Source organism: Amblyraja radiata, chromosome 12, assembly GCF_010909765.2.
Source record: "Amblyraja radiata isolate CabotCenter1 chromosome 12, sAmbRad1.1.pri, whole genome shotgun sequence".
Classification (NCBI taxonomy): Eukaryota; Metazoa; Chordata; class Chondrichthyes; order Rajiformes; family Rajidae; genus Amblyraja; species Amblyraja radiata.
Window position 1 is genome coordinate 33,069,363 of NC_045967.1, and position 16,251 is coordinate 33,085,613.

The window sequence follows — 16,251 nt, forward strand, 5'->3', positions numbered from 1 at the left end:
GTCACAGCCTCCAGTGCCATGACATGTAGATCCATCTCCCCCGCTCTGCTCCCTGCTGCCACTGACTGTATGCTTCACAGCCACTCTGCGCACGAGGTAGATAGGTCTTTTATAGGTCTCTCTCTCTCTCTCTCTCTCTCTCTTCCTCCCACTTTCTCTTGCTCTCTTCTCTCTCCCAATTCTCTGTCACTCTCTCATACTCTTTCTCTGGGTACCGTAAATTACCCACTGGTTGAGGATAATAACCAAAAAAGGGAAGTTGTTGGGCTTGTGTGAGGGAAATAAGTTGCAGGGTACAGGAAATGGAGTGGGTGAATGGGACGAAAGGGATTGCTCCCCTGAGACCCAGCATCACATTGATAGGCGAAACAATCTCCTCTGTGTATTATAACTACTGTACATCCTCCACTGCGTGTTGGTGTTGGTGTAGAATGCACTAAAGCCATCTGCCACAAACCAGAAATGACAACATCCCATGTTTTAGAGGATGCCGTTCTGAGAGTTGAACTAAATCATGTCCATCAGGAGATTTCTTTGCTATGCCTGTGCTGCAGCTGCACAGGGTTTGCTTAATGTGTATTTCAGATGATGAAAAAAGTAAGTGTTCTTTTCCTCCCACAGCAGTTTTCTTTATCTCGACGGATGCAAAGTTCACCTAAGGAAATTGAAATCTGTTTCTCGGAGATTTGTTGAGTAAAAATAAAATCTTAGCCAGAAAATGTTATAAACAAATTCCAGGTAATTGTACAGTCTTGAGTGAAGTCTAAGTATTTGAAAGCATCAATATAAATCAATTTAAATCACAAACCATTGCATTCAGCTGCCAGATAGTCAGAGCGTGGAGGTGTGAGTTGAGCTTAGCAGCTCAGCAATAAAAGCAGGATTTAGATTCCATTTACAAAAATATTTCTTTAAATAAAATATGTATAGAAGGGAGTGAATCATAAGTTCTGTTCCGAGTGAATGGTATCTTTGACATTTCCATTTTTTGCATGTCTAATTTAGTTCAGCACCTTGGAATTTTAATCAGAACAAACAAACAACAAAAATATCCCTGTCTTCCTGATGCAAAAAGAAAATGTTTAATTCAGGCAGCAACTAAATACTACCTATCTTGGCAAAGCCAAGTATGGTTTGATCATTGTTGCAGAATTTGTACTGTCCACCCACCCCCTTTAGCAAGTGTCAGACAAAACAGAAAAGTCCTGGTTTAATTCCCTATGAATACAGTATCAGATAATCACAGAGGGAACCAAATGACAGCACAATTGACCTCAGTGCCTCCTATTTGAGATTGAAAAATGCTGTTATTAACTTCACCTTTTGAAGTTAATCCCTGTGCGTCATATATGGGGAGCCCAAGAGAATGCAACAACACATTTGATCATCATGCACAATGTAGTTGAGCAGCCTGCAGCCAGCCTCAGAAATAACTGAGGGCTTTTCAATAGAGAGAGAAATACTGGAAGCCCACCGTAACCTTCAGAAATTTAGCCAATTGAAGATTCAGAGTAACCCCCCCCCCATCGCCTATGCCCACTTGCTACACATTGTCCTGCCATTCTTCTCTCCCAGCTTTCTCTCCCCTCCCACCCACCACAATCCCTTGAAGAAGGCTCCCAAACGGAAACACAACGACAGACGACCTTTGTGCTGGACATGGGGGGCTGGCCGGAGGCTGTGTTGATTAACGGGTTAAAGCCGGCACATCTGGACATTGACCAACCGGTGCTGGTTGCCCAACCTCGACCTCGAGGGCGCCCCCATTCACGGCTCCCTCCGCCTGTCACTCCACCTTGTCTTCCACCTGTCCCTCCACCTGTCCCTCCGCCTGTGCCTCCGCCAGCCCCACGATCAGCTAACTTCCGCACGGGGGCCGGCCGGGTTGTGCGCCCGCCGGTGCGTTTCGTGCCTCCGGTTCTGGGGGGAGGGGGGTCCTCTGGCGGCTCCCAAGGATCGGGCCATCCCAACTATCAAACCCCTCGGCATGGGAATGGTTGAATCCAGAGGCGGTCCTTAGCTAGAGGGATAAAAGGCAAGGGTTTGGGTACCATCTTCCTCTTTCGGACTTCTCTGATACCAAGAAGGACATTATTAAAGGTACCTCCCGAAACACCTGGCTCCTCGCTTTCATTTCGGGACTTACGCCCCACAATATGGCTGATCATTGGGCGGCGTGGACTTAATGGGCTGCAGGGCCTGTTTCCACTGCATCACTGAAGTAAAACCTGTGTTCCTGCCACCCTACTTACCTTCGCTGAAGGCCGCACTAACTATTTGAAAGCTAATAATTCTGCCCCCACCCACTGCCTTCCTTCTTTCTGTCCAAAGGGCTCGGTTGGAAGCGCTCTCAGATCACAGTGGAAAGCTGCAGCTGTCCTTGCAGGAGATCATTGACTGGCTGACTGTGAAAGACGAAGAGTTGTCGGAGCAGCTACCCTTCACAGGTGACATCAGTGCAGTGCAGCGATACAATGAATTCCACTCGGTGAGTTGCCACTGGGTTGAAGGAAACGATCAGCAGCATCTCTTGCAAACTCCCATATTAACAACAATCTCTTATTCTGATTATATTTAACTTTGTTATTTTCCCAAACCTCTCCTAAAGAGAAGGCATTCTAAAAAAAAGAGTGTATGCCAAACTTGTTTCTATAAATGTGTCATTTTGCGATAATAACCTAAGAAGGAAATAGCAAAGTAGAGCATTTGTAACTAATGATGTACAAAACGGGTGTAGATTACAGCATGGTAGCTTCCCGGAAATTCTGGTGGCTGATGTTTTTCTCATAACTGAGCAAGAAATTCCGAGATGTAGTCAATTGATTGCAGTCAGGCAGGAGAAGAGTGGAGTACAGTTCCTAGAGCAAAGTTTATCGCCAGCTTCATTATTGTCACCATAGATCAGAACTATATCATCTTAAAATAAAAAAAACAGGACTGGCAATGTTACTGTTATGGGCTTGTCCCACTTACGAGACTTTTTCGGCGACTGCCGGCACCCGCCATAGGTCATTGCAGGTCGCTGAAAATTTTCAACATGTTGAAAATTCAGCGGCGACCAGAAAGACTCTACGACTCTTTGGGCGACTGAGGAGACTACTCACGACCATATAGGCGACGCCCTGGTGACATGTCGCGGGGTGAAGCCTGTATGGTCGTGAGTAGTCGCCCAAAGAGTCGTACCTTGTTCTGGTCGCTGCTGGATTTTCAACATGTTGAAAATTTTCGGCTACCTGCAAAGACCTATGACAAGTGCCAGCAGTCGCCAAAAAAGTCGCGTAAGTGGGACAGGCCCATAAAGTTAATAAGGAATGACTTTGATTCTGGAAAACATTCAATATTATTCCCTACAAAACTCTTTCCCAGTATTTCATATTATTCTCATTTCCTGCATATTTTACTGTATGTACTTCAGACATTTGAAAACTGTGTTGTTTCAAACTCAGGCCTAGAAAATGGATTTCACTCATTTTTTATATGCTCGATGAGTCACACATTTCGCCCTAACTGCAAATCTGATGCTATTGAACAAATCGGGACATTCTCACTTTAAGAAACCACAATTGTAGCTTTCTGCCATTTAGAAGAGTTGGCAGCTCATGCACAGCAGCTGGTTGCTGAAACTGACAGCTGACATCTCATTCACTGGAAAGTGGGTCAGGACTGTTATGCATCTTCCTACATGTCAGCCATGCAGGTTGCCATGGAGATGAGGGAAAATGTGCGAGAGGGGCAGAAAATAGAGGGAGGGGGGGATGGTTGAGTGAGGAGAAGTTAATTGGGGCAGGGTGAACTTAGTGTGAGGAGACATCGAAGGGAAAGGAGAAATAAATCAGCATGTTTTCAAGTACTGCCTGTTGTCAGAGAGGGGGAAACAGTGCAGTAGATGGCAGGGGCCCCTAAATGGAGTGGCATGACCGAGCCCCAAGTTGTGATCAGTACACTGCCTTAGGTATCACCAGGGTACAGATTGCAGCTTCAAGAGCACAAACAAAATGACCTTTGGCAGTGCTGCAGCTTTGCAAAAGAGCAGCATGTGGCAGTCAATGTTGTCTCCGTCAGTGAGAATAACACCAACATGCCAGCAGGGATCTTTTCATTCTTTTGATTCCCATCATATTCTGTGATATACTAGTTGTGAACTACATGGGCGGTAGGTTGTGAATCAGTGAGATAGAAACACATGCCACGCACATTGATGAAGTTATTTCGTACCTAAAAGATAATAGAAAAATGACCCCAGTGTAAGGTTAAATCATGACAGGCAGTGCCAAGTCTAATTTTACAACAGGCAATACTTGAAAACATGCAAACCCCTGTTTATTGAGGGCTACATGCTGCCATTTTGCCAGCTAGGAACACTGACAAAGACCATTTCAATAGTGCTCTAGAAGCTACAATCATGGCCCTGTCATCCCTGTGGCAGTCACCCAGTTGATATATTAAACACAGGCGCTATTGTTTTTTACTGGTTCGATTTCTGTCTTCAGTGTCATTCATCCAAGCCCCAGCCATCCCAATAGGATATCTGTTTATGAATAGGCTGCAAGTTACATTTCCTGACCAGATTACTGCTCTAATGGGTACCTAAAACAAAATGTTGTCAAGACTACACATAATTTCAAATTTACTTCCAGATTAAAGTTCAACAAACAATTATATTCTACTCAAGCAATTTACTAATATAATGTCTGAATATGATTTCTGCTCCTAAATTAAATTTTCTTTCCACATGACTTCAATAAAGACTTTCATGGAAGATGTAAAGACTAAAGGACCATTCATATTGGCAACGTTGGAGTCAGCTCAAGCATTTCTATCCCAGCATCCTCTTGAAGAGACAGAGGAATCAACACCAGATAAAGGTCATCATGTTATCATGCTTGCCTGTGGCTTTATTTGTGCCATCATAGTATAGATATAGTATGACCAGTGCTTTAGAAACCAGAATGGATGGATGTACTGCCCTTGAACCCCTGCCGTTTGTTTATTAATCTCTTTGGCCATAAAAATTATTTTTACTTATGTCTTACAAATGCCAAAGGGATTTATTGCAATGATAAAACCACCCAAGAGAGATATAAAATTGGTCCTCCTCTGAGGCGCCTCTCACTGTAAGCTCTAGCATCTGGGATCTGAACCCTAGTTTGTACCCTCTATTCATGTTATGAAGATTCCATTTCATTTAAATTATAGACCACGAGGTTTCAACATTTTGTGAGTTTCTGGAAATGTTGCTGTTCCATCATTTTCCTCTCTGTGTTCTTTAACCATATAATAACCATATAACAATTACAGCACGGAAACAGGCCATCTCGACCCTTCTAGTCCGTGCCGAACACGTATTCTCCCCTAGTCCCATATACCTGCGCTCAGACCATAACCCTCCATTCCTTTCCCGTCCATATAACTATCCAATTTATTTTTAAATGATAAAAACGAACCTGCCTCCACCACCTTCAATGGAAGCTCATTCCACACAGCCACCACTCTCTGAGTAAAGAAGTTCCCCCTCATGTTACCCCTAAACTTCTGTCCCTTAATTCTCAAGTCATGTCCCCTTGTTTGAATCTTCCCTACTCTCAGTGGGAAAAGCTTATCCACGTCAACTCTGTCTATCCCTCTCATCATCTTTGCAGACCATATGGTTAGTAAATGAAATTATATTAAAGTCAAGGCTATAAATTTGATCCCAAACCTGCTTGTACTTCCTGTCAACAGTTGTGCCCCTGAAATGGGGCCCATTAACTTTTAACTTGGCAATGAAAGAATTAGATGAAGAAATAAATCTTTTAAAATGTTAACCAAATTCTAATATTGTAACAGTGAGCTTGTAGAAACAAAACAACACAATTCTAACATTTTAATAATTGCATCATCCCACTTTTATACAACTTTTATTTCCCTATAACCCTACATGTAAGCAATTGTCAATATAATTTTTCTTTCACTTTCTCTGTCTTATTTCCCTCATTATTTTGGCAATTAGGTGACAGAAGTGGTAAGAACACCACAAATCCATCCACAGGTGTTTATGCTATATCCAAGCCCATACTCACTCTAGCCATTTTACTCCATAATCCTACTAAATTGGACTGCCAGTGGGTGATTTATTCTCTTCCTATCCAATTATCCTCATTAAACCAGCAACTACCTCATTCCATCTAACATATCTGAACACCTAATTTCAGATATGTCACCAAAGCAAAGAATCCAGAACTTGAGTCGATTCATTTGGAAGCAGGCTAATGTCTCAAGTGAAATGTGGGAAAAACTGAGTGCTCGTTGCATTGACCGGCACAGGCACATCGAGAGAACAATGGAGAGACTTCTGGAGCTCCAGAATGCCATGGAAGGCCTTAGTCTTGCATTGGATCAGGGGGAGGCTGTTCGAGATTCCTGGGAACCTGTGGGAGATCTCTTCATTGACTCATTACAGGAGCATATCGATGCAACTAAGGTATGGTTACAACAGCAGTTGGCAGGTAAACATTAATGAGACAAGGAGAAATACTCTTGTTCATATTCATTATTAATTTGCTTCCTTGTACAGCTAATGGTAATACACCTGGTCTGGTGAGATTGGTTAATTCATTGCATTTTTAATGCTTTGTATTTGGGAAATAGAAAATCAGCCTCTTAAACATGACCCACTCACAGGGAGCAACCTTAAATTAGTGTCCTTCACATTACTTAAAGGCAAACTATCTGCTATCTCATAACATTTTAGAATATATCAAAATATTTCTGTTAGTCACAAGTATCTTTCCAATTCCAATTGATTGACAACAAAAGATGAACATTATTAATAATATCAATTATTGAAAATATCCAACAGATCAGATAGCATCATATGGTAAAAAATAAATGGATATTACCTTGGTCAGAACTGAAACTTGAAAGAGAACAAGAATATTTGTTTGAAAAATGTTGTAGTAGCATTTATATATCTCCAGTATAAACTCTGGAGATTATTAATATTATCTCCAGCATAATATCCAAAGCACTTTGCAGCTTCTGAAACTCTTCTGAAATGTAATCATGTCATCGGGTTATGGAAAGTGAGAGGCAATTTGCATACAACATAATCCCAATAGCTATTTGACTTTAAGGATTTTGGTAATGGATATATTTTGGTTAAGAGTGGGAAAAGTGTTAATTTTTATGTCCACCTGAAGAGCAGTCTACTTTTAGCATCTCTTTCAATTTGTTCCACCTTCAAAATACAGTACTTCCCAGGATCTTGTATTGAATCGTCATCTTAGATTATTGATAAGATTAAAGCAAGCGCAATGCTGCCTGTCCCGCTGAGTTACTGCAGTTTTTTGTGTCTACCTTTGGTTTAAACCAGCATCAGCAGTTCCTTCCTACACAATAAGGTTTAAGGTTTGGCCACAGGACCTTCTGATTCAGCAAGTGTAGTACCAATGATCAAGTGAATGCACTGATAAATAAGTTTGGTGTAATTTCACATAGAAACATAGAAAATAGGTGCAGGAGTAGGCCATTCGGCCCTTCGAGCCTGCAGCGCCATTCAATATGATCATGGCTGATCATCCAACTCAGTATCCTGTACCTGCCTTCTCTCCATACCCCCTGATCCCTTTAGCCACAAGGGTCACATCTAACTCCCTCTTAAATATAGCCAATGAACTGGCCTCAACTACCTTCTGTGGCAGAGAGTTCCACTTCCTTATCATTAATGAAATTATGACAGAAACTCATGTTAATTCTCTTCAATGTTTACTCTTACATGAACATTTTGTTTTTCTTTCAAGGTGTATTCTTGTTGCAAGAGTTCTTTAGGTAGAGATTATAGATCCTGATCAATAAAAGTGACTGGTGTAATGGGCAGCAATGTAATGAGGACCACATCAGTTGTGAATAGCTGTCTTGTTGGAGAATAAGTGGATTGATTGGAAACACTTATAAAGGATTTGACGGAAAGTCAACTAGAATTCTGAAATCCTTTTCTCTCACTCAAATATGCCCTGCAAGAATTTTATAATGAGCCAATCAAGAGTCATTGAATAGAGTGTTCAGTGACAGGATGTACCTTCTGTTATCCTGTAAAATAAAATCCTTGCATGTTTATGCCAGCCTTGTCAAGGGCCATATAAGTTTGGTTATGGAATCGATCGATTGAGTTGCAGGAACAGACATTTAATTGCAACTTCCAGAAAACTCAGAAAGGACAGTTAAGGGCTTGGACACGCTAGAGGCAGGAAACATGTTCCCGATGTTGGGGGAGTCCATAACCAGGGGCCACAGTTTAAGAATAATGAGTAAGCCATTTAGAACGGAGACGAGGAAACACTTTTTCTCACAGAGAGTGATGAGTCTGTGGAACTCTCTGCCTCAGAGGGCGGTGGAGGCAGGTTCTCTAGATGCTTTCAAGAGAGAGCTAGATAGAGGTCTTAAAAAAAGCGGAGTCAGGGGATATGGGGAAAAGGCAGGAACGGGGTACTGATTGGGGATGATCAGCCATGATCACATTGAATGGCTGTGCTGGCTCGAAGGGCCGATTGGCCTACTCCTGCACCTATTGTCTATTGTCTATTGACATGTTTCAATGAGAAAGACACATTCTATGGGAGGGACACATCAGCCATGATTAACTATAAAGTTAAAGACGATATCAAACTTAAACAAACAAATAAATTCACAAGGCAGGACGAAAAGTTGGTCATCATATTTTTAAAAATCAAAGGATAAATTAAAAAATAAATGTAGAGTAGCAAATATTGATAGTGAGAGCTTCTATTAATATTTACAAAAGAAAAGCTAACAAACAGTTGATCTTGTAGTAAGTGAGACTGGGGAGTTAATCATTGAAAATTTAAAAATCTGGCAACTGGATTTAACAGGCACTTTGTATTGGTCATTCTAGATAACACAGCTAGGGTCCCAAAATCAGAAAGGAATGAGAAAGTTGGGGAAATTACAATCATCTGGAATGGTTTTGATTAAATTGTTGGAGTTATGAGCTGATAAGACCCTAGATCCTGATAAATTTTATCCTGGGTTCTTAAAGAAAATGGGAAGTGAGATAGTTGGTTCCAATCGGTTCCTTTGGTTCCAATTTTCTGACATTTCCTAAGTTCAAGAAAGGTTCTCTTCGATTGGAAAGTAGCCAAGGTAATCCTTTTTCAATAAGGGAAGGAGACAGACAGCAAAGAACCATATGTGCAGGGAGGAACTGCAGATGCTGATTTAAACCAAAGATAGTCACAAAAAGCTGGAGTAATCAAGCGAGTCAGGCAGCATTTCGAAGGGTCTCGACCCGAAACGTCATCTATTGCTTTTCTCCTGAGAAGTTGCCTGACTCGCTGAGTTACTCCAGCTTTTTGTGGGTAGACAAAAATGCTGGAGAAACTCAGTGGGTATGCCACTTTTTGTGTCTATCTTAAGCAAATAACTATAGTTACGGAAAATACGAATTAGAAGTTATAATAAAGACCTTGTATCTTGTATCTTGTATCATAAAAGGCATGGAAATATTCAAGGTAATGAAGCAAAGATAATTGTGAAATGGGAATCATGTTTGACTGATTTATTAGAATGATTTAAACAATTACCATGTGACTTTAGATTTTAGACTTTAGAAATACAACACAGAAACAGGCCCTTCATCACCGAGTCCACGCCCACGATCATCACATACACTAATACTATCCTACACACTATGGACAATTTGCAATATTACCAAAGCCAATTGCCAATACAACCTGTATTTCTTTGAAATGAGGAAAGAACAGGAGCACCCAGAGATAAACCACATGGTCACAGGGAGAAAGAACATGCAAACTCCGTACAGACAGCACCCATAGTCAGGATCGAACCCAGGTCTCTGGTGCTGTAAGGCTGTAAATTATGCAATATTGATAAAAATACAACCTTGGCCTGTCTTTGATGTAGCATCTGCTCGATTAATCCATTGCATTATGTACTTTGTAAAGTTTTTTATCAGAAACCTGAACTGAATGGGAGAGAGACAGTTGCTAATGATCTACTCAGTGAATTTTTGCAATAAATACAGATTTTTGTGAATGCTAGCAGTTATGAACAAATAATGAGGTTTGACAACATGTTGAAAGCTGTAAAAGGGCTCGCAACATATTGGTCAATTAAAAAAAATTTCAAGAGAGGTAGTAAGTCCTTCCTATTTAGCAAATTATGTAGAGTTGTTGTGGTAACACAATGGGTCAGGGAGCATCTATGGAGGAAAATGGACAGTCAGTATTTTGGGCCCTTTTTATTAGTTTACACGGTTTGAATATGTGCAGAAGAGATGAGAGGATGGAGGTCAGGTAAAATCTCATAATTATTTACAAAGATCCATGTTAACTTCTAGATTTACAAATGTTAAGATTTTCCTTTTTCAGGAGTCAGATGATAATCGGATAATTGAGAATGCTAACAGCAGTACGCATCCTATTTAGGGTTCCTACTTTCTCCTTGGTTTGGGCATTCCTAATTTCACACAAAAAGTCAAAGCAGGAATACCATTGGAGTATTGCGTGTGGTTCTGGTCATCCAATTACGGGAAGGACATTGAATCTTTGGAAAGGGTGCAGAGGAAGTTTACCGGAATTATGCCTGGATTAGTGGGAGTTAGCTATAGGGAGAGGTTGGACAAATTTGGATTGTTCTCTCTGGAATGCTGGAGGTTACGGGGAGACATGATAGAAGTATATAAAATTATGATAGAGTAGACCATCAAAACCTTTTTCCCAGGGTGGAAAAATCAAATATTCAAGGGCATAGCTTTAAGGTGAAAGGGACAAAGTTTAAAGGAGATGTGTGGGGCACGTTTTTCACACAGAGGAACACGCTGAGGATCAGTGACGGAAATCGCTATCAAAATATGGAGGGGACAGGGGGGGACACAATTTCTTGGCGGCCTGCACGCACATGCGCACGCTCACACAAACACACGAGGCTTCAAAGGCTTCTGCCGTAGGCCCTGTGAACAGCAATTACAGCTCAATCCAGCGCTAAATGCAGCTCAACTCTGCTTGTCTCGCCGGGTTAACCTACAGTCCTGCCTGGACTGACAGAATACCAGTCCAGAGCCGTGGAGCTAGCGCTGCTTCTCTGCACTGGCAGTAAGCCTGGGCCATATTTCCCTTAAGTCCAGGCAGGGCTGTAGGTTAACCTGGCGGGACAAGCAGAGTTGAGCTGGGTTTAGCGCTGCTTCTCTGCACTGGCTGTGGGCCTGGGGGCACCGCGCCCGTCTGACTCCCGATGTCTCTGGCCACCCTCGGGCGTGGTGGGGGGGGCACTCGGGTGGGGATGGGTATGGTCCAGTGGCGGATTGGCAGCGATTGCAGTGCCGGAGAGCTGGCCGGGATCGATCCTGGCTGTGGATAAGGTGCAGGTCTGTGTCCAGGGCTGCCGTTGTGACCCTATCACCTGGACACGTCTCCCTCCTCCAATCACTGCACTCTATCCTCAGTCGCACCCCCCTACTTCCGCGTCTGACCGACACCTCCCTCCTCCAATCATCGCGCTGAATCATCATGTCCCGCCCCCATTGCCTGCTGACTGACGTCTCTCTCGTCCAATCGGCGCCCTCGATTAACAGTCCCACCCCCACTGTCTTGCGGAAAGCGGAGATTTCACCGGGTTTTAAAAACTGGATTACAAAAAATGGGGGGGTAATCGTCCCCCACCTCTCAAAACAGAGGGTGATGGTTGGGGCAGATATGATAGTGGCATTTAAGAGACTTTTGGATAGACATAAGGATATGCAGGGAATGGAGGAATATGGATTATACTTATGCAGGCAGATAAGAGTTGGTCTTGGCATCATGTTCCGGCACAGACATTGTGGGCCGTAGGGCCTATTTTTTACTGTACTGTTCTATATAATACCATGCAGAGCTAGCAAGAATAAATTCTCCTAGAAATCCCTGGTGATCAATACTTACTCTGAAGTGAATTTGATTATGTTATGCACATAAAATACATGAAACCATTCAGTGCAGTTTTCTGAGGAAATCTCTGCTTTTCATTGGCTGAAATAGCTGTAGTTCTAACTTCTTCCACTCTGAGTAAATTAACTTTATTTGTTATGCATTGGGTCTTTTCTGAAGAGAGTCATGCACCCTGCCCACCTCCTACTAATTGTATGGAACTGTTATTAATAAATACATTCACTTCTGCTGTACGTCCAAGTTAATCCTTTTTATCATCTTTCTTGGTCCACAAGGTATTCAAAGATGAACTGGGAGCTGTAAAAGATGGCATGAAAATTGCTAATGATCTGGCTCACCAACTTGCAATTTCAGATGTCCACCTTTCCACAGAAAATGCTCACCGTCTAGAGGAAGTGACGTCAAGATGGAAGATCTTGCAGGTATCAGCTGCTGGTTGTCAGCAAGTACACAGAGCCACATTTGGGGAATCAGGAGCATGTAAACCCTTGCTGATGAACTGAGAATAAAACCTCTGGAATGCGTTGCACAATAAAATCTGCAAGGCAGAAATCTCTCACTGACCCAGGGCATTACTTTGTTAATTGACACAAAATGTTTCAGTCTGAAAAAGGGTCTCAACCAGAAATGTCACCTATTCCTTTTCTCCAGAGATGATGCCTGACTCGCTGAGTTACTCCAGAATTTTGTGTCTATCTTCATGGATAGACATAAGGATATGCAGGGAATGGAGGAATATGGATTATACTTATGCAGGCAGATAAGAGTTGGTCTTGACATCATGTTCAGGCACAGACATTGTGGGCCGTAGGGCCTATTTTTTACTGTACTGTTCTATATAATACCATGCAGAGCTAGCAAGAATAAATTCTCCTAGAAATCCCTGGTGATTTCTAGTATCTGCAGTTCCTTCCTACACGTTACTTTGTTAATTGTTTTACCCATATTTCTTCTTAAAAACTTTTCCTCCTACCTACTACTTGTGAAGTATACGTTAAGTATATGGGCAGAAACAAAGTGCGGCCCATGTACTTAATATGCCGAGCTTTCAATCCCTATTATTTGTCCATTTAAACAATGTAAAACAAATTAAGCCCTCCATTCTGCAGCTGGTAATCGATCAGCTCTTTTGATACCTGAACATCAAACACTCCACTATTTTATTGCTGAAAACAGTGAAAAGGGAAGATGAGGAGGGAGGAGAATTGTGCAGATAATTGCTTTTGAATGCTTTGCACTGAAAGAATTGCCATCCTTTGTTTCTTCTTCAGCAAAATATCCACAAAGTTGAACATTCAGAATGGAGTCTTGTTCCTGCTATCCTGTAGCCTTTTTATATGTGACATCCAGGTATCAGGTATCCTGTAGCTTTTTTATATGTGATATCCAGGTATCAGGCTTTGATGGCTATTGCTCTTCACTCCACAGACATCCATAGAAGAACGCCTTAAGCAGCTTCAAGATGCGCACCATGACTTTGGCCCAGGTTCCCAACATTTTTTATCCAGTAGGTTTAAACAAATACATTATAGAAATATAATGAGATTACTTTCTTAAGGAATATCTTCTTTTTCTTTTATTTCTTTTTAAATTAATTTTCCACAATTGAGCAATCTACATTTTCTTGATTGAACAAATTTTGTATTCCATGTAAAATACTGTGCCGCTGCGTTGCTCATCTCTCAATTGGCTTCTATTTAGATTTTTGTATTTTATTTTGTGCGATGTGCACATAGAAATCATTTCATGTGTCAATTACAGTACCTTCACTGCCATTCACTCAACAATTCCATTGTTCTGACTAACGAATTACTCATTGTCTATCATCTTTAACTTCCTTCTGACGCATTTTGCATAGATAAGACACACATGTATATAATATCATGATTAATGATTTGGACAAGGGAATTGAATGCAACATCTCCAAGTTTGCGGATGACACAAAGCTGGGGGGCAGTGTTAGCTGTGAGGAGGATGCTAGGAGGCTGCAAGGTGACTTGGATAGGCTGGGTGAGTGGACAAATGCATGACAGATGCAGTATAATGTGGATAAATGTGAGGTTATCCACTTTGGTGGCAAAAACAGGAAAGTAGACTATTACCTAAATGGTGGCTGATTAGGAAAAGGGGAGATTCAACGAGACCTGGGTGTCATGGTACACCAGTCATTGAAAGTAGGCATTCAGGTGCAGCAGGCAGTGAAGAAAGCGAATGGTATGTTGGCATTCATAGCAAACGAATTTGAGTATAGGAGCAGGGAGATTCTACTGCAGTTGTACAGGGTCTTGGTGAGACCACACCTGGAGTATTGCGTACAGTTTTGGTCTCCAAATCTGAGGAAAGACATTCTTGCCATAGAGGGAGTACAGAGCAGGTTCATCAGACTGATTCCTGGGATGTCAGGACTTTCATATGAAGAAAGACTGGATAGACTCGGCTTGTACTCGCTAGAATTTAGAAGATTGAGGGGGGATCTTATAGAAACTTACAAAATTCTTAAGGGATTGGACAGGCTAGATGCAGGAAGATTGTTCCCGATGTTGGGGAAGTCCAGGACAAGGGGTCACAGTTTAAGGATAAAGGGGAAATCCTTTAGGACCGAGATGAGAAAAACATTTTTCATACAGAGAGTGGTGAATCTTTGGAACTCCCTGCCACAGTAGGTAGTTGAGGCCAGTTCATTGGCTATATTTAAGAGGGAGTTAGATGTGGCCCTTGTGGCTAAAGGGATCAGGGGGTATGGAGAGAGGGCAGGTACAGGATACTGAGGTGGATGATCAGCCATGATCATATTGAATGGCGGTCCAGCCGAATGGCCTACTCCTGCACCTATTTTCTATGTTTCTATGAATATTACATATTACATTTATTATTCCTCATTTGTTTTCTGTACCAAACACAGAACTGCCCATTCACTCTGCTCTTTCCAAATTTAGGGTGGATTACTTCTCCGTAACAAAATAAGTAGCAAACTTCATTTTATTAACATATTCGGAAAGATAATTCGATGTGGCAAAAATCACTTTAGAAATTTGCTTTTCAAGAATCATGAAAACCTTTGCCAAGCAAAGTTATTTGTCAACTTTTTTTGTGCTGAGATTTCTAAATTAGTGACTCAAGACAAGGGTTTTCAAATACTTGACTGAAAAATATAGTTTATGCTATTGAGTTATTTGTGAGTATTTTTTCTCATTTTCTAACCTAACCTCTGTCTGATTCATAATTTCAGCTTCTGTCCAGATTCCCTGGGAGAGGGCCATCTCACCAAACAAAGTACCATACTACATCAAGTAAGCACATGCTTGACAGCACACTGCCGTCATATCCAAGTAGTAAATGTGTTTGATATTAACATCCTTTTCAACATCTTCCTTGAGCTCCTATGATTGTAAATTAGTGGGTGCTAAGGGTATTATTGGAGTAGAAGAATGCTTTTTTTTAAATTTCTATGATGTTTGAAAATCAGTTTGCATATTCAGATGGACTTTGCTGTGATTTACAGTATAGAAATTGAAGAATCTTGCAATTTGATCTTTGCCTGTTTAAGCATGATAGAATCACAATCAAACAACTTCTACAAAAGGACAATTTACTAAACATATTCACCCTACTTGTGCTGGTTAGACCATTGGAGAAGATTGGGAGGTGATCGCCTGCAGAAGGACATGCTAGACAGGGAACTCGAGGTGAGAATAAAAACAACCAAATGCCCTGAGCTTCACTATGAAGATATATGAAAAAGAGTTACAGTATTTAGGCATTAGGAATGGATTGATTTTAGAGATTATACAAAATGGACCTAGGCTGTCAGAGGAATTACTGGGGATCTCATTCATACATGCTAAATTCTTACAAAGCTTGATTGAGTAGATACTGGAGTGTCTAGAACCAGGTGTACAAGGGCTGTGGAGGCTCAGTTGTTGGATATATATAAGACAGAGCTGCTGCCTTACAATGCCAGAGACCCACATTCAATCCTAACTATGGGTGCTGTCTGTACAAAGTTTGTACGTTCTCGTTGTGACCACGTGGGTTTTCTCCGGGTGCTCCGGTTTCCTCCCACATTCCAAAGATGTGCAGATTTGTAGGTTAATTGGCTTCTTTAAATTGCCCCTAGTGCGTAGGTTGCGAAACTGGGACAACATATTAGTGTAAGGATGATCGTTGGTCGGCACTCACTTGGTGGGCCAAAGGTCCTGTTGCCATGCTGTATCTCTAAATTAAACTAAACTATTTCACATGCATCTCTTCTTTTTTGTATTCAAAGAGTACCCATGACTTAGCATAGGGTGCACATAGGGTACTCCATGGA

The 16,251-nt window shown here is 41.6% G+C and overlaps 1 protein-coding gene across 4 annotated transcripts in view; it reads left to right on the forward strand.

Annotated features, from left to right (window-relative positions):
• drp2 (dystrophin related protein 2) overlaps positions 1-16,251 on the forward strand; it is a 104,438-nt gene that overhangs the window by 28,867 nt on the left and 59,320 nt on the right. For 3 of the 4 annotated variants that reach the window (XM_033030423.1, XM_033030421.1, XM_033030420.1), the window contains 6 exons: positions 2,332-2,488; positions 4,748-4,865; positions 6,192-6,460; positions 12,215-12,361; positions 13,368-13,446; positions 15,169-15,229. In XM_033030423.1, coding sequence (XP_032886314.1) covers positions 2,332-2,488; positions 4,748-4,865; positions 6,192-6,460; positions 12,215-12,361; positions 13,368-13,446; positions 15,169-15,229 — 831 coding nt within the window. Of the gene's footprint in view, positions 1-2,331; positions 2,489-4,747; positions 4,866-6,191; positions 6,461-12,214; positions 12,362-13,367; positions 13,447-15,168; positions 15,230-16,251 lie in introns of those variants that run through there. The other variant, XM_033030422.1, reaches the window with a different exon arrangement.